At 46.8% G+C, this 22,210-nt stretch overlaps 1 protein-coding gene across 2 annotated transcripts in view; it reads left to right on the forward strand.

The window, feature by feature from the left end:
• The window catches only part of SRL (sarcalumenin), a 34,758-nt gene extending 14,412 nt beyond the window's left edge, over window positions 1-20,346 (forward strand). For both annotated transcript variants that reach the window (XM_067551120.1, XM_067551121.1), the window contains 3 exons: window positions 12,889-13,005; window positions 14,396-14,629; window positions 15,867-20,346. In XM_067551120.1, the coding sequence (XP_067407221.1) occupies window positions 12,889-13,005; window positions 14,396-14,629; window positions 15,867-16,678 (1,163 nt within the window). In that variant the 3' untranslated portion in view covers window positions 16,679-20,346. The remainder of the gene's footprint in view (window positions 1-12,888; window positions 13,006-14,395; window positions 14,630-15,866) is intronic.
• The last annotated feature ends 1,864 nt before the right edge of the window (window positions 20,347-22,210 follow it).

Raw genomic sequence — 22,210 nt, forward strand, 5'->3', positions numbered from 1 at the left:
TGTCTTGAACTCAAACAGCGAGCTAAGCTATTCTTGTCTCAAATTAAGTGAGACACAGGCTCCTCTAGTGTGAAAAGAGACAGGCTGTGGGGCAGGCCTGGTGTATATTATATACACCATGGACCTAACCACAAACATCTCTGCCCACCAGCAGGACTCAAGCTCAGGAACTAAGTGAGCTCTAAGAAGATCTCTGTCCTTTGAAGCAAAATGGTACAGCCCATATTAACCCACTGCAGCAATGGCACCTCTTGGGTGAGCAGGCCTGATATGATACCCTTTGAGTTCTGCCACACGGCAACAGCCCTGTTGCATGCTGAGACCTTGTTTCTAAACTGCAGCCTAAGAGTGCTCCACGGCATGACAGCACAAGGTATTTTTCAGCTTGCTGCCTGCATTGGTGGGTGTAGGTATAAATCTCACTATGCTGAGGTGGAGCGCGCGATGCGACGCAATACGACGTAAACAAACGTACTTCAGGAGGCAGCGTGGCCTAGTGGCAAAGGCACGGAACTAGCACTCAGGAAACCTGGGCTCTATTCCCAGATCTGCCATGGACCTGCTGGTGACCTTGGGGGAGTAACTTCTCCCACTCTGTGCCTGTTTCCCCAACTGTGAAATGGGGCTAACGATACCAACCTCCTTTGTTAAGTTCTTGGAGATCAACAGCTACCCTATATAACTAAATTACAATACAAATATAATAAAACAACCCACCCACTTAAAATTCAAAGCTGGTAAAAGCATGGGGGGGAGGAGAAAGGAAGGCAGCATGCACAAGGCCAGCAGTACTCTGGACGGAAAACACCTGGGCAACTGTGTTTTAAAAGTGAGCAGAGATGAGACACGCTGGGTGGCCGGGTGGAGCCAGCCCCACAGCAATGCCCAGCCCAGGAGGATGGACTGTTGCCAATGCAGGGCTGGGGGCCTGGAAGGAGCCACCTACCCGTCAGGATGAGGCTCAGGGAGGAGGTCTCAAATAGTTACAGCCTGCACTGCAACAAGCCCAGGTCACGGCCAATCCAGCGAGCCCACGTAATGCTCCCTGCACAAATGGCCAGCGCCGGTGCTGCCCTGATGTATCCAGTGGTGATGACCATGATGGTGCTGCTGAGGACAAGTGGGCCTAGGCCAGTGATGGGCAAGCAAGGGTGCATATGAGAGCCCGTTTTCATACCACACGTGGTCAGAAGAAGGCACCCCGAGTCCTAACCACCTCATAAATCTCCTGACCAGGAGAAGACATGAAGGAGGAGGAGGAAGACGACTCCTGCTTTCTCAGGGTTGAGAAGCAGACAGTTCTGACCCATCCCGCTGGCAATGTCGCTCCAGCATCCCTCCATGGGGTGAGGCAGGCTGTGCTGCTGCTTTAAACCTGTAGCAAGAAGCCAAGCCGAGGGGACCTGAGGAAGGCTCTAGGCAGATGCTCTGCTCTGGAGACAGAGAGAATGTAGGGATGGCAGCACTTCCCTGCCTGGAGGAAAGTCTCTGGAGCAGGTTTAGAAGAAAGTGACTCTCTCTGTAATGTGCTGCCGCTGTCCCATGGCGTGGCATCAGGCGTGGATGTGTTCTGAGTCCAGCCTGTCTGCTTGATGAGATGTGGGGGTGGCTGAGTGGAAGGATCCTCCCCATATTCTGAACAGCAACGAACCTTCACACAGCCAGCCATGAAGCGCAGGGCAGCATGGGCCTGTAATGGGGGAGGGAAGCTGCAAACATTGATAAATGATTTGCCTTTGCGGAGGAAGTAGATGACGATGTCGGAGGAGCGTTTCGTTGCAAACAGGAATGTAACGCGCGTGGGCAAGCTGTCCCCTCAGAGCCATGCTCTGCCATCCTTACTCACGCTGAGGAGCCTTCCCCACACGTGGGCCCATGGCTGAGCTGGGCCCCACCCAGAGGGGAAGTCACCCAGCAAGGGAGCTAGAGCAAGAACCAGTAAAGAAGGAGATCCCCTGGGGAACAGGGCAGCCCTATTAAAATCCCTCCTACGAGCCCAGGGTTCTCTGGGCAGAAATGTGGCAGATGAGGCATAGGAGAACCCAGGGCAGATGAGGTCTGCGGGGACTGGAAGCACATGCAGGAAATGTGAGGAGGAAGGAGCAGGTCTATGATAGCCCCAAGGGGGAGCCAAGCAGTGTCAGCCACATCCGTGGGCTGTTGATCTCACCATTTGCAATATGGTCAGATTCAGAATTGGTTCCAGGGCAGAGGTGATTACGGTTTGTAAAGAGGCTTTTAAGGAGACGGGGCTTCACCTGAAGCTGGAGAAGCCCAGGTAGTGCTCAGTAGCTGTGCAGGGTCAGGTGGATTATCTGTGAATTCAAAGCTTCTGCTAGCTACAGAGGCAAAGGCTGTGCACATGGGGCCTCCTGGCCTGAGCCACAATCAGTGAGAGAGGCCTCCTGAAACACCCAAGGGAAGCTGGGCATGTGGTTGGCAAAATAGCCTGCTTAATGAAGAACCAGGGAGATCCTGCTGCCCTGTGCCAGCCTCACTGTTCTCCAGAGTGAGGGAAGAACTAGACAGCAGAGAGAGACTGGTGTAGCAGGACACACTGCAGATCCCAAAGAGCAGGGCTCCCTTTGAGAGCCAGGGGCAGCAACTGCGTCTGCAGAGAGCCTGAAGCTGAGCGCAAGGAAATGCAAACTCTCTGCACTGTCACATGACGCAGGTCAGAGACTGTAACTAGAGGTAAATAAGGCCCTTGTCATCCCGACAAAATCCCAAAGCACTTTATGAACACTAAAGCTACAGGGATCACTTTGTTCCCTATTACTATACAGCCACTTCTGGAGTGGAACATGGCAGTGTATTAATGCACAGTAATGCTATTCAACGGTTCAGAACAGGAAGTGAAGAAATAAATTATATCCTGTTGAAACCGCAGGGACAATTTATGTAGGAAGGATGAAATTATTCTGATGGCTTTAAGAGCTGTTATTTCAGCTAGGGCTGTCATCTTTGGGAAAGGCTCGTGCTGGACAAAAAAGAATCAGTCTTCATCGCACAGCAACTTGGTGACATTGTCAGGTGGGTCGTTGATGACATCTTTACATTCAAGCTATTTGTTAACTAGTTTTGCAGGCCACAAGAAGGACTCACAAAGCCAGAAGCAAGTCTGGAAAACTTGGGTTGGGTGGCAACCTTGTTCTCACCTTCCACCTAATGAAACTTCTGAATGCAAGAAACTCAGGCCTTACCTTCTGGCTCACAAAGCAGCTATGGTTAGAAAAAAGAATCTCTGCCCTTCTGTGTTCATTGTCCCTCTTCAATGTCCAGATCCAATGCACTCAGTGTACAGATTTTGTTTCCAGTTACCAGCTCTGCAAGTGGGATCTGAAAGTCAAGCTGTTGATGCTTTCACCATCCTCATCAATATTCTGGCCTATACTATTGAGTAGCTATATGTAGATTCAGTCAAATACTAAATAATTAGAAATAATATTAATACAAAGCCAAATTAAAAGTGGATTAGTGAATAGAGCAATAGCAGTTGTATGCAGAGCTGATAAAATACTGAAATTTCTGTCCTGCAGGAAATTCCAATATTTCAACATTTGTTTTTGTCCCAAAACTGGCAGGAACAAAACTGGTCAGGCTACATCTTCTATGAGGCATTGTAACAGGTCAGCCACAGAGAGAGACTGTCAGACATAGTTTAGGGCTCATTAAAAAAAGATTGGGGCATGGAGAATCCCGAACTACAACTCCCATAAGGCATCATGGCCACTCAGGCAGATCAATGGTGGTTCAGCAGAGATTAATGTCAACCCCATTCGAAATGGAACATGTTCATTTTTATTTTCTTCATGGAAAATGCACCAAAAATCAATATTTTCCCATGGAAAACTTACACAAAATCCTATTTTTCAACGGGAAAATGTGAAATTTTCCAACCAACCCTAGTTGTATGTGTTATATTTGGTCATGTATTGCTACAGATTGTTATCACTAAGAACCAATACCAATGGCTAATCAAACTCTTAGCCCCACAAAACCAGAACACATTAGAACAGAACACTCTTCAGATTATATGTTTTATTAACTTGCTACTGTCACCATAACCCCTTGTAAAGTTAATGTACAGAAATTCCAGTGGTGAGCACTCGATCATTTTTAGGGGTGTGGATGTCTCTTTCTCTAGGAAGACATTTTAATAATAATAATCTATCCTGAAAACAATTATTTTAACTGATTTTCAAAAGAGATTTATTTATTTGTTTCAAATAAATAAATAAATGGGACTAATACACTCCTGAACAGTTAAAGACCTTACTGTGAATGTTTATTGCTCATATTATTGACTTGGTAGAGAGTTCATAGCCATAGCAATCTTTGCTTTAGAGGCAGATAATATTGACAAAATGATTATTTTTAAAATATGGGATCAAATCTTTGACTAGTGTAAATTGACTAAACTCAGTTTAAGTCAATGGGCTACATAGTTATACCAGCAGAAGATTTGGCTGAGACTTCACAAGTGAGAAATGAGACAAATAGCTTTCCTACACAATATGAACTAGCACTGGTCAAGAATTACCCACAGAAATTTTTTGACGGAAAATTTGTTTTTAAATCTTTTATGAGAAGTGTCTGCTTTTTCATTGAAAAACAAAACACCGGAAAAACAAAATATTTTAAATTGGAAATGGTGCTGTGGTATCTCATGGGATTTGTAGTTCAGTTGCCTTATGTCCCCATTCTTCTTTATGGGCCAATCTCTATGCCCAGACTACATCTCCCATGATTCACCACAGCCAGGTACTCCCATGATGCACCACCTCCCCTCCCCAAGTGAGAAGAGTGTGGTGCATTGTGGAGGATATAGGCAGACCAGGGAACATAGCCTATAGCGGAAAATGGGAGCACGAGGCAGTTACACTACAACTCCCATGAAGCACTGCAGTAGCATATCCAAATTGATGTTTTTTAAAGTTTTGGCCAAAATTTGGGGAAGGGGTCAAATTTCCACCCAAAAGTCATCCTTTTCTCTGAGGAAAAAATATTGTTTTTTTTACCAGCTCTGCAGCCCTTCTCCCCAGCCTTCAAACCAGCATCCTGACAGGGTTCTTGAATTCACACCCAAGCAGGAGGGGGATGGAAAGATCAGCAGAGACAGGGTCTGATATAATAAGAGGACAAGAGGCAGCCAGTGCTGTAGGAAGCCACCAGAATGCAGTGCAGCCTCTTTAAACCCTCCGCTTCTCTCCTGGCAGCTGGTCCATTGAGAGCAATGATCAGAACAGGCCTTGAGGATGAGAAGGCTGCAAACTAGCCATGCTGCGGGTGTCATCGTGTGGAAGCTGCAGTCTTGTTTGAGCTATTTAGCTGGAAGCCAGAACTTTAAAACCCTTTGGACAAACCCAAATGTGAGCCTGGTGGCTGCAGTTATGCAAATGCCTGTTCAAAGCCAATTTCTCAGCCCAAATTTTTAGCACTGAGCTTTTGATTCTGCTGCTGATGCATGAGGTAAAGCGAACAGAACACACTGCTCTCCCGTCGCTTTATTGGCTGTGCAGGGCTGGCAGGATTAAAATCGTATTTTTACCAGTAAATTCAGTGACTATATCTCCTGAGAGAAACCGCAGCTAGAAAGCAGCAGCAGGTGCAGTATCATCTTGCCACTTTTCATATCATAACCACCCACCTTAAATCCCTCGGAGACCCATCCTGCGATGCTAAGGGGGGGTGAGCTTACCCTGGAGCCATATAGACCTTTGCTATGTGATCTGTGTGGGTGAGGAGACACTTACAGGACATGAATTCGGGACTCACCTGAGCTCCAGTGATGAACTAGCTACAGAGCTGAGTTCCCTTTGGTGTTTTGCCATTCTGGACTACAGTACAGGTTATTGACGGGGTCGGAGCAGGAACCATACCCATTTGGTTCTGTCTGTGGAAGAGACCTGTCGGGGACGTATAGTGACCCTATTTCATTTGTTTAGAGTCATTGTGGATAGTTATCTGAAAACATCTACTCAGTGTACAGCAGCAGTCAAAAAAGGCTTACAGAATATTAGGAACCATTAGGAAAGGGATAGATAATAAAACAGAAAATATCATAGTGCCACTATATAAACCCATGATACGCTCACACCTTGAATACTGCCTGCAGTTCTGGTCACCCCATCTCAAACAAGGTATATTAGAATTGGAAAAAGTACAGAGAAGGACAACAAAAATGATTAGGGGTATGGAACATCTCTCCATACGAGGAGAGATTAAAAAAGACTGAAACTGTTCCGTTTAGAAAAGAGACAACTTGGGGGGTATGATAGAGATCTGGCACCTGGCCTTGGCCACTGGTGGAAGAAAGGATATTGGACTAGATGGACCATTGGTCTGACCTAGTATGGCCGTTCTTATGTTCTTATCTCTGAAAGCATGAATGATATGGAGCAGGTGAATAGGGAAGTGTTATTTATCCCTTCACATAACACAAGAACTAGAGGTCATCTGATGAACTTAATAGGCAGCAGGTTTAAAACAAACAAAAGGAAGCTTGTTTAGTCTGCAAAAGAAAAGAGTGAGGAGGGATGTGATAGCGGCCTTCAGCTACCTGAAGGGGGTTCCAGGGAGGATGGAGCTAGGCTGTCCTTAGTGGTGGCAGATGACAGAACAAGGAGCAATGGTTTCAATTTGTAGTGGGGGAGGTGTAGGTTGGATATTAGGAAAACCTTTTTCACTAGGAGGGTGGTGAAGCACTAGAATGGGTTACCTAGGAAGGTGGTGATCTCTATTCTTAGAGGTTTTTAAGGCTCGGCTTGACAAAGCCTTGGCTGGGATGGTTTAGTTAAGGTTGGTCCTGATTTGAGCAGGAGGTTGAATTAAATGACCTCCTGAGCTCCTTTTCAACCCTAATCTTCTATGATTCTTAATATTTCTTCATACAATGCACAGTCAATCTGTGGAACTCTTTGCCAGGTGTTGTTGTGAAGGCCAGAAGTATAACTGGGGCTCAAAAAAGAATTAGATAAGTTGATGGAGGACAGATCTATCAATGGCTATTAGCCCAGATGGTCAGAACACAACCCCATGCTCTGGGTGTCTCTAAACCTCCAATTGCCAGAAGCTGGAAGTGGACAACAGGATGGATCACTTGATAATTACCCTGGTCTGTTCGTTCCCTGTGAAGCTTCAGTCACTGGCCACTCGGAAGACAGGGTACTGGGCTGGATGGACCATTGGTCTGACCCCTTCTTATGTACCCTTTTCTTTAAAATTCCCATTTCAAAGCTCTGATCCAAGGCCCAGATTCTGACATCAAATGAGTATCTCAGAATATGGCCTGTGTGTTTAAACACCTATATCTCAGCTGGATCTGAGAGACATGGCCTGAGACCCTGAATGTTATCTTGGCTCTGTTAAGTAAGATCCCCAACCTAGGGAGGCTGCGAGGAAAACCGTGAGCGGGAACATCTGGCTGCCCTCACACAATCTTGTTCCCCTGCACTACTCTGACTCCCCTTCCCATGTCCTAGAACATGGCCTAGAATGCAGCTCCTGGGCACTGAGGGTCTCCCCGTGGGGTGGGGGAGAAACGCTGACCCCTTGCCTACAAAGCACTTCGGAGAAGGTGCTGAAAGGACCGAGGAAGAGTTCAAGGGAAATCCCAATCTGCCTTCTCCAGCAAAGTTCTCACTCCACTCACTCGCCTCCTCCTGTTCTGGAAAGACACTCGCTCGTTTCACCTGTCCTCCATGCACACACCACAGATATTAGAATAACACACATCACACCCTGCACCTGCTTGTTTCTTTAAGCCTCAGTCCTCCTTGCCACCTGGCTGAGGTGGGAGGTCAGCGAACAGGTCTCAGGGCCTGCTCTGTGCAGTTGCTGATGAATGCTGCTTCAGTCTAGAATGGTCTCATAAGATGTAACATTCCTCTTGTTGGCAGGGCTCAGCAGCCTAAGTTCACTGTCCACCAATCAGAGTCGCCCAGGGCTAAAAGATCTCTCTCTCACATGCATATTGTGAGTATAGGTCATCTGTGGCCAGCCATCTCACTGCTTCCTCACAAGAAGTATTATCTGATAGGAACCATAACCACATCCTCCAGTGTCTAAGCCATTGAGTTGAAACTCCCATGGCACAAGCCAACACAGAGACTAGCCGGAGGGTTGCAGATTTACAGCACTTAACTAAATGAAACACCAGGGGACTCCTGATTGGTGATGCTGCACTTTTGCAAAGGGTTTTCTGTTGAATTGAAAAGTCTTAATGCTCTGCTGGGGAGAAGGGGGTAATTTTTGCTTACGCTGATCTGTTTGCTTCCCTGCTATTCCTGCTTCTGGCTGGATAGGGTTCATTTCTTTTGCTCGCTGATATCAGACCTGTAACTGAATCCCACTGTTGTATTTTTTAGGGTTAGTAACATTAAATCTTGGCAAGGGTAGAGAAAATAACAATGCTCTAATACCACGTTCACCTTGGGAAAACCTCTAGCTTTGGTAGTGCAAAAACACGGCAGTAGAGAGAGGAAATTCCAGACACCAAGTGAGTTGACCTGAGCTTTACATGGCAATCAGCAGAGAACCAGCTCGGCGCGTCTTGTAAAACGAAAATATTCTTTTTGTTTGATACGATTTGTTTAACCTGCTGTGTTCAGTAAAAAATAAAAATCCTCACGTGAGGCTTCTAGGAATTCACAGTGACTGGAGTAGAGGAGACCGAATATTTTAGTGATCCTGGCTATTTCTTTCACTTCCTCACGTCTCCACGGCAGGCAGGGTGTGAATGGCAGCTCCTGTAAGCTAGCTGTACTCTAGCTAGCTTGCTAAATATAGCAGTGGCGCAGGTGTCAGCAAGGGCACCTGACCGCCTTTGTCCATTCTCAATAGTGCAGCTAATGCTCGTGCTACAGCCTCCTCAGTACTATTTGTATTGAGCTAGCTGGAGTGCAGTAAGATTGATACGAGCTGCGAATTGCACCCTCTGCTGCAGTGTAGACGTGCCCTAAGAAAGGGGCAGGGGAAAGGGAAAGAGTGATCAGTGGGAGAGAGAGGAGGAAAGTGCTGAGCTAGCAGACGGAGAAAGGAGTGAAGAAAGGCAAGACTGGGAAGCAGGCGTGTTTTGCTGCCTGCTGTTCTGTGGAGCCCAGTGTCTTCAGGTGGAGCTGTGGGTACTCAGCTCTTCTGAAAACCAAGCCTAAAATGTCCTTCCAGCGGCAATCCAATGGGGCCAAGGAACGCTCAGGCCTTACCTGTTGTGCTAACTGCAGGTGAGCGGTATCAGGCCAGGAGTACCCGGCTGAAACTCCCCTACGTGTCCTGGAATGAGAAATGTTGATCCGTGGAAAGCCAGTGGCAATGGGGTAAGGACAAGATCCCTCCTTGGTGATGGAGCCCCAGTTTGTCAGTTTGAAAGGTTCCGTGTCACGTGCCATTGTCCGCACACCATGAGCAGCAGTCAGTGTCATCAGATCCACTCTACAGGCAGAGAGTTCAGTGTCAGGGCTGGAAGGGCAGAAAGGAGCTCCTCATTTTGCCAATAGCTTCCCTTCCAACTGGCCTCCCAGTTGCTGTCAAACAAACACCATTTCCCCATGCAAAATATGTTTGAAATATTATCCAGATTGGCACCGGTTTATATAATATTCGTCTTATCTAGCACAGGCTGGAGCCATAGGATTTCTCAGCTCAGAGTGGGGGTAAGGCCGGGGGTTGGGATCTGTTTGATCTGGATTGCCTTCCTGAATCTGCTGCAGGGTCTCTGGGTAACCTTGTGCCATTCTCTTACCTCCCCGTGCCTCAGTTTCCCCATCTATAACATTAGAAGAAGAAGACTTCCCTACCTCACAGGGGTCCTACCCAGGAAAGTACTGAAGCACCTGCTTAAGTCCCACTACCGCTGGTCAGGAATTTTCTGGCAAACTATTTTCTTGTTGAAAATGTTGATTAATCAAAATTGTTCACAGGACAGGATTGGTTCGGACAAATTTCTTGACTCGAAGAAATGTTGAAAAACCAGTTTTGGAACTGTCAAAATGGGAAATTTTTTAAGCAAAAAATTCTGGTTTTCCAATTTGAAACAGATTATTGGTTTGAAATTTGAGCTCATTAGAGTAAAAAATGCCCCCAAATTTTAAAAATAAAAAATGGTTGAAATCGAAGCAAAACGTTTCAATTGACCCAAACCATTTTTTTTTTTAAATCTCAAATAATTTCCTGGAATGGGAAAGTCTTTTCCTGCCCCAGTCTAAGCCCCACTGATTTTAAGCAGCTGTGTAAGTGCTCTCCTAAATTGAAGCCAGAGAGATTATAGGGATGAATTCATTCTTATTTATAAAGCATTTTGAGACCCTAGTGCAAAAGTATAACCCCCTATTGCTGGCAATGTTTTGCTTTGTATATGGATAAATACATTATTCATAGATGCAACTGATATAATAATAATATATTTTCATATGAACATATTGCTTGTATTATATATTTGTATCAATTAGACATTTTACCTTGTTTCTATAATAACTTTTATCATACAGCAGATTATACAGGATTTAAGTTACTCAATGGAAGGCAGTATGCATAATAAATTATTATACAGAGTAAATGCAATAAAATACATGACTGTTTTCATCATAGTCCCTCCATTTCCCATCCTATGCAATGGTTTCAGTTTTAGAATATGGAAACAATTCTTTACATGTTAGTGCCACACTGCGCCCCCAAGCAGGTCATCAGGAGTCAGAACTGAACCTGGGATGTGTCGCTCTCAAAACATGAGCCTCTATTGCCTGAGCTAAAAGAGGTAAGAACAGAAGACTGGCCATATTGGATCAGGACAATGGTCCATTTAGGCCAGTCTCCCGTCTTCTGACAGTGGCTGGTGCCAGATGCTTCAGAGGGAATGAAGAGAACAGGGCAATTATCACGTGATCTGTTCCCTGTCGCCCAGTCCCAGCTTCAGGCAGTCAAGACACAGCAAAGCTGGAGCAGGGTGTGGCAGGCACATTAACCTTTGTCTGTGGTCCAGCCACCACTGGGCGGGGGGAGAGACAGAACACTGCACTGAATGGGTTACGTTGGCCGTGTACCTGATCTCTGTCTCCCACACAACTCTTTCCCTCAAGGGTTGTCCTGAGGCCCAGACTGTCCATGTGTCTCTTCACGGGTTCTTTGCACAGCGTCCTCAGCATCTGGAAGGGTTGCTTGTCTCTCTCTGTCTAAGTGCCAGGGGGGCCAGGCCTGAATTCTGGATGTGCAAACACAGCGGCGCCTGGGGTGATGTCAGTTGTCCATGTCTCCAAGCAGGTGGCCCCCAGATCTCATGCTACAGAACCAGTCTCCCCTCAGTAATCCTTGCCATTGACTTCGGTAGGGCTAGTTCCCACTGATGGTTTTGATGCAAGATCAGGCCCTTAATGAGTTTCCTACTGGCCCCTACAGAGGGTATGTAATGCTGCCCAGCTGCCAGCCTCCTTCTTCCAGCTTGCCAACCTGCTGAGCCTGGCCCTTCCACCTCTCGGCTTGCCCGTGCGTATAAAGGGGATCCTGGCAACTGAGAGCTGTGCTCAGCTGGAAGAATGGTAGCTGTGACACAGGCCTCAAAAGCGGGGGGGGGGGAATAAGCAAGATCTTGAACAGGGACGTGGTGGTGTGGAGCCATCACTCGTCCCCATGCCAGGACAAGAAAATGTAGGAGCTGAAGACAGTGACCTGGCTTATCAAGAGGACATGGCCAGAGTGCAGTGCCCAGCAGCTTACTTTTTACACCAAAATAACTTCATTTTTAAAAAGCTCCACCAATTAAACTAGCTGGCAGAGCCTAACATCTGGCAACATGCACCTCACGGAGCCACAGGAGCCTCTGCAAAATGTCAAATTGATTAGGGGGCACCTGCAAAAATGTGTGCACATCTGTTCCACCTGCAAAACCTTGCCCTCGTCCACACAAATTGCTCATTTGCTTGCGCAAAAGAAATAATTGCAGGTGTAACGGCCTACTTGGCATGCACGAGGGCCTGTTTTGCAGGGCCGTGCACGTGCTTGCGGACACACTGCTGCCTGTAAAAAGAGGCTTGCGAAAACTCATTCAAAATTCACTAAGTAAACACGTCTTCAAAACTGAGTAGAAAAACGTGCCTTTCAAGACCTTGCGTAATTTGGGAAAGGTCATCTTGAGGGGACTTTTATGCAGTAATCCAAGATAGCCAGAAGGGGTAGAATCAGTTAAATACTTACTGTTGGGTGGTGCTTTGAATTTGAGGTACTAGGAAATCTTGGAATTAACCCTTATTTGTCCAGCTCCACTTAATAGAATTCTACATAACCACTGAGACGTGTGTGGTCCTTCAGGTGTGAAGCTTCTACAGCAGCGAGGTCCACCCCAGCTCCTGCTGTAGTTAATGGGAGTCTTTCCATTGACTTCAGAGGAAGTTGGATCAGGGCTGTAACCCTATTGTGTGCCACAATCAATGCACATTTGGTGGGGTCGTCCACTGGATGCGTTGCCAGGGAGGGGCGCAATCAAGTTCAAATAATTTCTTCCCTATCGCAGACGAATGATCAGACTGATGGACTATTTAGCGCCAGCACAGATTTAACTAACTTTTGGCACCTGGGTTAGTTGCAGACCAGACTGTCTGTTCCCGCTATTCAGTCCCAGTACCGGGGATTCGGAAGGCTAAGCACAGCCCTAGAGGCATCAGCAGCATGTGTGCACACGCGTCTCTTTGACCCTGGCCCCGCGCAATGCAGTTGCTATGCCCTGCCCTTGCGAATGGCTGAAGGAACTTTGGAACGTTGCCCTGAGCTCGGAGCGTTTCGCTTACGTGTTTGCAATGGGGCAGCTCTTGTTCTTTATTCAGATGGGACATTCGTTACAGCAGGGAGCTCAGATTCTATCCTTTGTTTACTTCCTTTTGTTATTTCCCCTCTCTGCAGATGGGGAGATTACTTCCAAGCCAATGGTGCTGTTCTTGGGACCGTGGAGCGTTGGCAAATCCACCATGATAAACTACCTCCTAGGCCTGGACGACACACCCTACCAGCTCTACACAGGTAACGTGCGCGCTGCCTCTTCCATTGTTTCTGCTTAATGTGCTGTGCAAAGGGTACAGGCAGGCCCTGCCACTTGTACATTCAATTACAGCCAGAACTTGGCTGGTAAACACTGTCCCCAACTGCTCTCTGAACCTTCCTTGGAGGCCACTTCTTTTACTCATTACAACCCCCCAGGCTGTTAGGTGACAGCCACCACTCTGGTCAGGGAGGACTTGAATCATCCTCTCCAGAGTCACACAGCCTGGCTCCTGTAAGAGTCAGAGGGGCTGCTGCAGAGAGAGAAATGAAGTTCCTCCTTTTCCTCCCCCCGACAAGCAAACCATGCATCTGCCTCCACAGCGTTCCCGCTTCCTGCGGGCCAAGGCTCAGGACTTAGATCCTCCAGCCCAATAGGGCATCGCACTGCAGGTCACCTTCCAGGCCAGCCGACTAATAATCCGCTAACAAGGGGGACTTGCCCTTTTCTTCTATCCGTCCCCTCCACGTATGGAGCCAATTAATTTACTTTAACAACAGGAGTGACATTTCCTATCTCCTTTTCTCAGTTCCCACTCCCTTTGATCCCTGAACACAGCTGAGCGTTGCACTGCTGAATTAAATATCTAGCATTGCACTGCTGAATTAAACACTCTACTGAGATCTGTGCATGGGAATAATCAAGGCATTAGAAAGCAGAGCAGGAATTGGTCCTTTTTAGTGCTTTTCACACTCATGGTATCTCAGTATAGATTACCGCTGCAGGAAATAACTCCTGCACCCATGAAATAGCTACAGCCTAGTCTACACCACAGAGTTAGGTTGACATAAGGCAGCTCACATCGCCCTATCTCTGTGGGCGTCTACACTCAAATGTAGCTCCCACAAAGTAACTTGCCTACTGTACTGGTTTAATAACTCCACCTCCACGAGGGGCATAGTGCTTAAGTCGATGGAGCTAGGTCGATGCAGTGTCAGTGTAGACACCGTGTTGTTTACTTTGAATGTTGCTGCCTTACAGAAGCCATCCCACAATGCCCCATGCTGACAGTTCAATCAGTGCAAGCGTTCCTGGGGAGGATGCGTGCTGCCGACACAAGGAGCGTAGTGTGGACATGCAAAGTGATTTAATTACTGCGGTGGCTGTCCGTCAACGTAACTTAGATAGACTTATTTTTGTAACGTAGACTTGCCTTACGTTTCCTCAAGACACTCTACAAGGCACAAGGTCCATGATAATGCAAGGTGCTCTCTGACCTCATCTGCCAATACCTGATTTGGATCACCCTCTTTGTATTCATGAGTAAGAAGTATCCTCCCCAGAGAGTTTCAGACACAGGTCTGACTCATTTCCAGCAGGACAGCTTAGACTTTATACCTCACTTGCTCTGCCTCTCTTGTTACGGGACAGGGGCTGAGCCCACCACTTCTGAGTTCACGGTCATCATGCATGGCCCGAAGCTGAAGACCATTGAGGGCATCGTGATGGCTGCTGACAGCGCACGCTCCTTCTCACCCCTCGAAAAGTTTGGGCAGAACTTCCTGGAGAAGCTGATCGGGATAGAGGTGCCTCATAAGCTTTTAGAGCGGGTCACCTTTGTAGACACGCCGGGCATCATTGAAAACCGCAAGCAACAGGAACGAGGTAGTGTAATCTGCTTTGTTCATTTTAAGAGAGCCCCAAAAAGAAGGCACAATGTAAATGTGAGATGATAACAATCCCTTGCTCTTCTCCAATGTTTTTCATCAGTAGATCTTCAAGTGCTTTGCAGAGGAAGGTTGTATCATTATCTCTGTTTTACAGATGAGGAAAAGGAGGCACAAAAAGGTTAAAATGCTCAGCAGGCCAGGGACTGATCCAGGAACAGAACCCAGGACTCCTGAAGCCCAGTTGAGCCCTGTATCCACTAGGTCACACACAGAGAAGGTCCAGGGAGGAGGAGTCATGGGAAAAAGCCCAGTGTTTATTTTTATATTGCAGAGGCACCAAAATTCTGCTCACCTGTGTGTAGAATGTCAGGTGGGCAGGGGCCTCAAAATAGAGCAGATACAGCAGCCTTCCTCTTTAATATGGAAGTGCGATATTCAGAGATTTACGCAAGATGGGGATGTTTGTGGCCTTTGGGCTGTATTTAGACTATGGACTGCACTTTGTCCATCATTTTTTTAACCTTTGATGCAGGCCCCTACCAAAGCTCCTGTGCTATAGCAGGACACGATGGAATGCTGGAACATCAGCACTTCTGTGGTAACATAGCTGACTCCTGGGGTTGCACTGCTGGGTTTGTTGCCCCATAAACTAGACACATTAGGCAGAAGTGGGGTGGCTAAAGCATGGCCTTAGAAAACAATCAGAGAACAGAGAACCAACAGCAGGCTACAGAAGAAAGGAAAGTTTGGGAGTGACTTGGAAGGAATTTAATTCCAGAAGTAAAACATCCCCCAAACCGGTAGGGGGCAGCAGAGTGTAAATCCAAGTGGGCCCAGAGGTGGAAGGCAGTATTGCCATAGTAATAAAATATTTGAATTGTCTATTAAAATCTGATATTTACCTGCATTAATTAATCCAGGGGTGAAATCTTGGCCAAATGGCAAAACTCCCATTGACTTTACTGGGGCCAGGATTTTATCTGAGAACTCCAGCTAAGGCACCCGTGCCAACTGAGAATAGACTAATTGTGGATATTCAAGCCAAGACATTCTGAGCTGGCTTGAGTATCTGAGAAACAAGAGATTTTCCACTGCGTTAGGTGTAGGTGTGAAGGGGTCTGACACAAGATAGTCTTGTGTCGTATCCAGGCAGTTGACTGAATAGATCAGTCCTGTGTTAGACGCTGAGATCTGGACATTTCTGTTTGATTTTTCTCTCTTTTACCCCAAAGGTTACCCATTCAACGACGTGTGCCAGTGGTTCATCGACAGAGCTGACCTGATCTTTGTTGTCTTTGACCCTACAAAGCTGGATGTGGGTCTGGAGCTGGAGATGTTGTTTCGCCAGCTGAAGGGCCGTGAGTCTCAGATAAGAATAATCTTAAACAAAGCGGACAGTCTTGCCACTCAGGAGCTTATGAGAGTCTATGGTGCCTTGTTCTGGAGCTTGGCTCCTCTGATCAATGTCACTGAACCTCCCAGAGTCTATGTCAGTTCCTTCTGGCCCCCGGAATATCACCCTGAAACTCACAAGGATTTGTTCCTTAAAGAAGAGATCTCACTCCTGGAAGACCTTAACCAGGTGATTGAAAACAGGCTGGAGAATAAGATTGCCTTCATCCGCCAACATGCCATCCGGGTCCGCATTCATGCCCTCCTGGTCGACCGCTATCTGCAAACCTACAAGGACAAAATGACCTTCTTCAGTGATGGGGAGCTGGTATTCAAGGACATTGTGGAAGATCCTGACAAGTTCTACATCTTCAAGACCATCCTAGCAAAGACCAACGTCAGCAAGTTTGATCTCCCCAACCGCGAGGCTTATAAGGACTTCTTCGGCATCAATCCCATTGGCAGCTTCAAGCTGCTGGCTCAGCAGTGCTCATATATGGGTGGGTGTTCCCTGGAGAAGATCGAAAGGGCCATTACTCATGAGCTTCCTGATCTCTTGGGGAGTATTGGCTTGGGGAAGAAGCCCAGCGTTCTCTCCTGTGACACAACTGGCTGTGGTGAAACCCCGAGGAACCGCTATAGGAAACCGTAACCTGCTATGTCCTAAAGTAATCATTCATGTGTTCCTATTGGTGAATGAGCTTATGTCTTATCTGTCCAAGAAGCCATGGTGTATTAACCCTTTGAGTGCCACACTGGCAAGAGCTACTGTATAACGAGGACTTTGAGTCATTGACCTTAATGGCAAGGGAAGCTTGGTGGGCAAAGGAAAGAGAATAAAGAACTGTGAATTCCTGACATTTTATCTTTGTTATTTTAAATAGAAAGCAACGTTTAAGCTGTAAGTAAAAACAACAAATGGTGAACTAAAACTGTAGATGCTTTTTCACTGGTCCTAAAGTTCATGAGTGTAGAACAAGAAGTTCAACCTTTGTATACATTAAGCAGACAGGGTGTAAGAAACACCGATTCTGAAACGGTAACCTGGAGGAAGGCTCTGATGCCTTGACCTGGAGAATCAGAGAGGGGCACCACTGAGGGGAGAGAGATCCAGCAGAGTAGATGTCAGCTTTTGATGGTTGTATATAGGCATGAGGACCACAAAAATGCCTATAAATAGATAATAATCTGTTTTTTCTTTCCAAGACTTGTAGGCCATCAGGTTTAGTTCTTTGTGAGCTCTACTTGGATGACAGTTGAGATGTAACTCAGACTATTTAGCATTTGTCCAGCTATTAGTCCTCTCCTACCCCCAGAGTTAGGGAAAGAAAGACCCCATGTTTGTGTTTAGACTGGATTCAGCCCAATCTTTGGGAACAGATGGCATTTTTAACACCAAATGTATATCCCTGGTGGGATGGGAAGCCTGTCTCAGAAGGAGAAATGGACTGGAGCTGAAGGATGATAGCTGAGTTACATTTGAGAGACAGTGGCTGGATCTCAAGAAAGAAAATTCAGAAGAAAGCCTTTGAAAGCACTGGTCTCTCCCGGAGCCTGAGCCACGGTGGGATGCTTAGTGTATGCATTTGCCATTAGCTTCACACAATTGCTGGCAAGTCAAGCAAGAACATTGGTAGGGCTCAGAGGGTTAATCAATTTGCATTTTGACCTTGTTTATGCCAGTGTTGCATGTTTTCTCAGCGTCCGATCCAGGCGTTGTTGTGCTGTTTGGAAGAATACAGGAACACCCTCCGTTTCACAACTAGTGACTGTTTTCTCTTCCAATCTTTTTGCTGTAGGTTAGGAAGTAGAAGGTTTCTCCAGCCTGTCTTATATCGGCTGGGCCAAGTAGCTATATTTATCTGTTGTCATCGCCATGTTGTTCACCTGCCCCAACACACCAACACCCAAAATTGTGAGTTGCAGAAAATGCCATCGGAACCAGTGCCAGCCTCCCTGTAGACATAGTGCATTGTAGATGACAACTAAAGCACAGGGGAAGTATGGGAGCCCTCTTCACTAAGCAGGTATTGATTGGTTGCAGTGACCCAGCATGAGTGGTTGTTGAGCTAAGCACTAACTGAAGAAGCAGGTGGATGTTGCCCTGGATGGTGAATGGTGTATGAGGTCAGCTAAGCAGCCTTTCTTCATTATTCTCCGTCAAATGGATCAGAACTGACGCTGGTCTTCACAGACCCTTCTGAGTGGAAGCACTTACTGTACCATACCTATGGGCCTTATTGTCCCCAGATCAAGAATACAATGAAATGCCAAGCAAAGCAAGGCAAAGCCTCCTGGGAACGACAAAAATAGAAAGACAAGGGAAATAAGAGCGACATGTTGGCTTTTTAAAGAAGAAACTTGAGCAGATAAGAATGCGGAAGGTGCTGAGGAGAGCTCACTGGGAGTGTGGTATGGGGTCTGAAAGGCAGCATGTCTCTGATCCACGTGTGTGAACAGAGATGGAGCGATGGCTGCAGCAGAAACAAACATATCTCACACCTGTCAGAGATTCCGCTTTCTTGGTGCTGAAACCTTGAGTTTCAAAGAAACCGTCTTTTAAAGTAATCCAGGTGAGTGCTAGTGGACATTGTTCCATGGGTGTCTGACCTGGTCCACGTGTGTCATCTGGAGGAGTGGGTAATCCATCCTCAAAGGCTGGGCACTGGAGGAGAAACAAGTACATAGATGAATACTGCAAGAGGGCAGTTTACATGTCAAAGGATTTTGTGCACAGCACTGAAAGGAACGGGGGCAGCTGATGAAGGTAAGAAGAAGCATCAGAGAAACTGGCATCCAAAATAGCACCGATAGGAGGGACATGCTGGCGAGGTCTTAGACAGCCGTGGAGCTGCCTCCTCCATTTACCTCTATTCTTCTTCTCTTCTGTTTACATTACCCCAGTCCTCCTCCTCATCCTTCTTTCTCACGGTCACCCATTCTTTTTCGCCTCTCTTTGTTCTCTGTTAAGCTTGCCTGCTGCTCCTGTCACTCATCCTAGTTTCCATGGTTTTCTTAGGAGAGAACAAAAAGAAACACTGTCAGATCTGTGCTACTATGGCCACTGCTTCTGCCATCGCATTATGTTTTATTGTCATCATAAGCAAACAAATCCATTCAACTTTTCTATTTCTCTGTGCCTTATTCTTCCTGCTCATTCTTTGCCTTTTTGTTTCTCTTCACTGTGCTTTTTGTCTTTCTTCTGTTCATTTTCCATTCCCCTTTTCCTCAGTCTTTCTCCTGCCTTTTCTTTTCTCCATATCTTGCCATCCTCTTTTCGCTATACCCATGTCCTTCCTTCCTCCCTCTAGCTCACTAGCATCCTGCCAGCCACAAAGCTACTGCTCTACTTTTGGGTGTTGGTGTAGGTGAGGGTTGTGATGTGGCTGGTGTTACCAACACAATATAGACCGAAGAACATTGGCAGCGTTGATGATGTAAAGCATGGCTATCTACAGACACAGGGCATGTTAGTTGACATTCTGATGGGTAAGCATTCATTGACAATGAGGATCTCTGCATATACTCAGGAAAATCTCCTGTAATCTTATGAGTTCACCTTTCACGCGTGGCTGACAAAAACATAGTACTAGCTGAAAAGCCCAGCACGGGGGGCTCATGCGTTGATCATAATCTTTTTCCCATCTGATAATTTACACTAGATTCTCTTCTTAAAAACACTCCCCATTTAACCACTGTGGACTGACATCATGTGACCCTTAAGAAAAAGTGGAGACAATAGACATAAGAAGTTGAGGAGATGTTCTGGTGCATTTGTTTGTTAACTGTGCACCCAGCTAGGCCCAGTCTTAGCTCTGGCTGGCTGCAACAGCCCTTGGTGGGAATCGGACACATTTCTGATGGCCTTTCTTCCCAAGCTCCTTGACACTTGAAATGACTCGCATGGCCACAGCAAGTAATTGTGAGTCTAAAGAGGACTGTAATTCAAAGCCCACCTCACCTGGCACAGTCTGATGACACAGCAGGCTCCTACCGTCAGTCTTTGTTTTATTAAGCAAAATGAACTTCTTAGAAACAAAACAAAAACTGTGACATGCGCGATGTGTCTCTGTGTTGCAAGAAATGCATCAGGAATGAAAACGGGGAGCCTGAAGACCTTTAAATTTTGCTAAAAAGAGAAAAAATCCCTAAAATGACTGTTGTGTGCTTCTTTTCTAACAGGAATCAGGACACAGACATTCTAAGGAATTACATAGCTGTAATATAGTCCCAATTAGATGTTCATGATAAGTGCATTTGGAGAAAATTGTTCATCTTGTACATCAACCCATCTAATAAAATCAGTATTTTTCAAACACATTCCCCGGCTGGCTTTGTTTGCCTGTCCATGGAGATGCTGGCACCCTGGGACTGCTTCTGTTGAAATCAATGACAGTTTTGTAATTTGTTTCAATGGGAGCAGGATTGGGCCCCACGTAGGAGAACCCGGGGAGGGAAGGAAAGGATAGAGAGCTCCCAGGTCGTGCCCCTAATTTCCAAAGGGAAGTGAAATGTTGCCCTCAGATGCACACAGGTGGCTCTTGTTGATTTCCATGCTGCTAGCAGAAAGCATAGTGCAGTGCCCGAGCCGGACGGGGAGATGGTGGTGGACTAGGGAAGCATCACGACACCCAGCTTGATGGCTCTTTGTATCCACGATCCCACGTTACAAAAGAAGAAAGCTTTGGGACCCAGGCCCTTCCAGCTAGCCATAAAGAAGGAGAGGACAATCATGAGCCCTTGGGTTTCTTCATAGCTCCCCAGGCTGAGAATACATGGCATAATGGAGTGGCTTGGCATGCAGGGTGAGGCACTCCTCCAAACTCTGCTTCTCCTGCCTCACGTCTCCTGTAAGCAGTCTCAGGATGTGCTTAAAAGGGAATCTCACCAAACATAAGCAGTCTGCAAAGTGCCCCCCACTCACCAGGGGAGAATGCCCCAGGCATCTTCTCACTCGCCCTAGCCCAAGAACCCACTGCCAGGCCGCCTCTCCCTTTCAGAGCCTCACACAGAAACCAGCTCATGCAGGACCTGGCACCACTCAAGTACAGGCCCATCAGTTAGGAATAAGGGGGTTCTTTGAGGACAAATTCAGCCTACACTTCTCCAGCTAAGGTTTGCTTTGGACACTGCTGTGAGCTGTGAAGTCTCCAGGGGAAGGGACAGGGGCATCACTGGCGGCAATTCAATGAAACTTCTGCTCTATGTGCAGCTGTGATCAAAACTGCTAGTGGGCTCCAGATGCATAAGGAACGGGATGGAAAATTACATGGAGAAAGGTTACAATGCCCTCATTCAGTGGTGTGGCTTCATCTGTGTAGCACTGGTCACCCCATCTCTCACATGACAGGGCAGCACTAAAGTGGTTCAGAGAAGGGCACTGAGAACCACCAGGGGCCTGGGAAAACTCTCCTGAAGAGCAATTGGAAAGGTTGGGCTTGTTACCTTGGAAAAGAGACAAATCCTCATAGAAAGCCATGAAATACTGGGATAGAGCAGGGTGATCAGGAACGTCTGATCTCCCTGTCGTCTAACACGAGAGACGTGAGATTAAAAGGTGGGGTATTCAAAAACCATAAAAGGAAATCCTTTTCCCACACAACATGTGATTAAACTGTAGCACCCGCTGCCACAGAAAACCGCTAAGGCCAAGAATTTAACAAGCTTATAAAAGGGACTGGATATTTATATAGATAATGAGACCATCTGGTTATTGTAATTAAGGACACCAAATTCTGGAAGGCATATTAAACCTCATGCGTCAGGGGTTAGCCACGCTCAAGCTAGCAGAGACGCAGCTGGGGTGGGGCACTGATTAGCTCACATCTGCTGCTGTGGGGCTCTTGCACCTTCTGATGCTGGCCACCGTAGGAGACAGGCTCCTGGTCTGGCTGGGTTTGGGTCTGAGCCAGGCTGGCTGCGCCTATGTTTCTTTCAATATTTAGCTGCCAAATTGGGGGGGCCTAGTTTTCCTCTCCCTTATCCCCATTTTACACTGACTCCAGTGAGTTCTTCCTGATCGCCACCAGCTATCTCTGCACTGGGGCAGGAGTGTGAGTCCCAGCTAGCGCGCCTCAAATGAGTGTGCTAACACTAGTAGGGGTCGCCGTGGTAGCAGCGGCAGTGGTGAGTGGTGGGGGTCAGCTAGGTTTGTACTCAAAGCAGCTAACCCACACCACTGCTG

Source organism: Emydura macquarii, unplaced genomic scaffold, assembly GCF_026122565.2.
Source record: "Emydura macquarii macquarii isolate MOO-44397 ecotype Brisbane River unplaced genomic scaffold, CSIRO-AGI_Emac_v2 contig_1348, whole genome shotgun sequence".
Lineage (NCBI taxonomy): Eukaryota > Metazoa > Chordata > Testudines > Chelidae > Emydura > Emydura macquarii.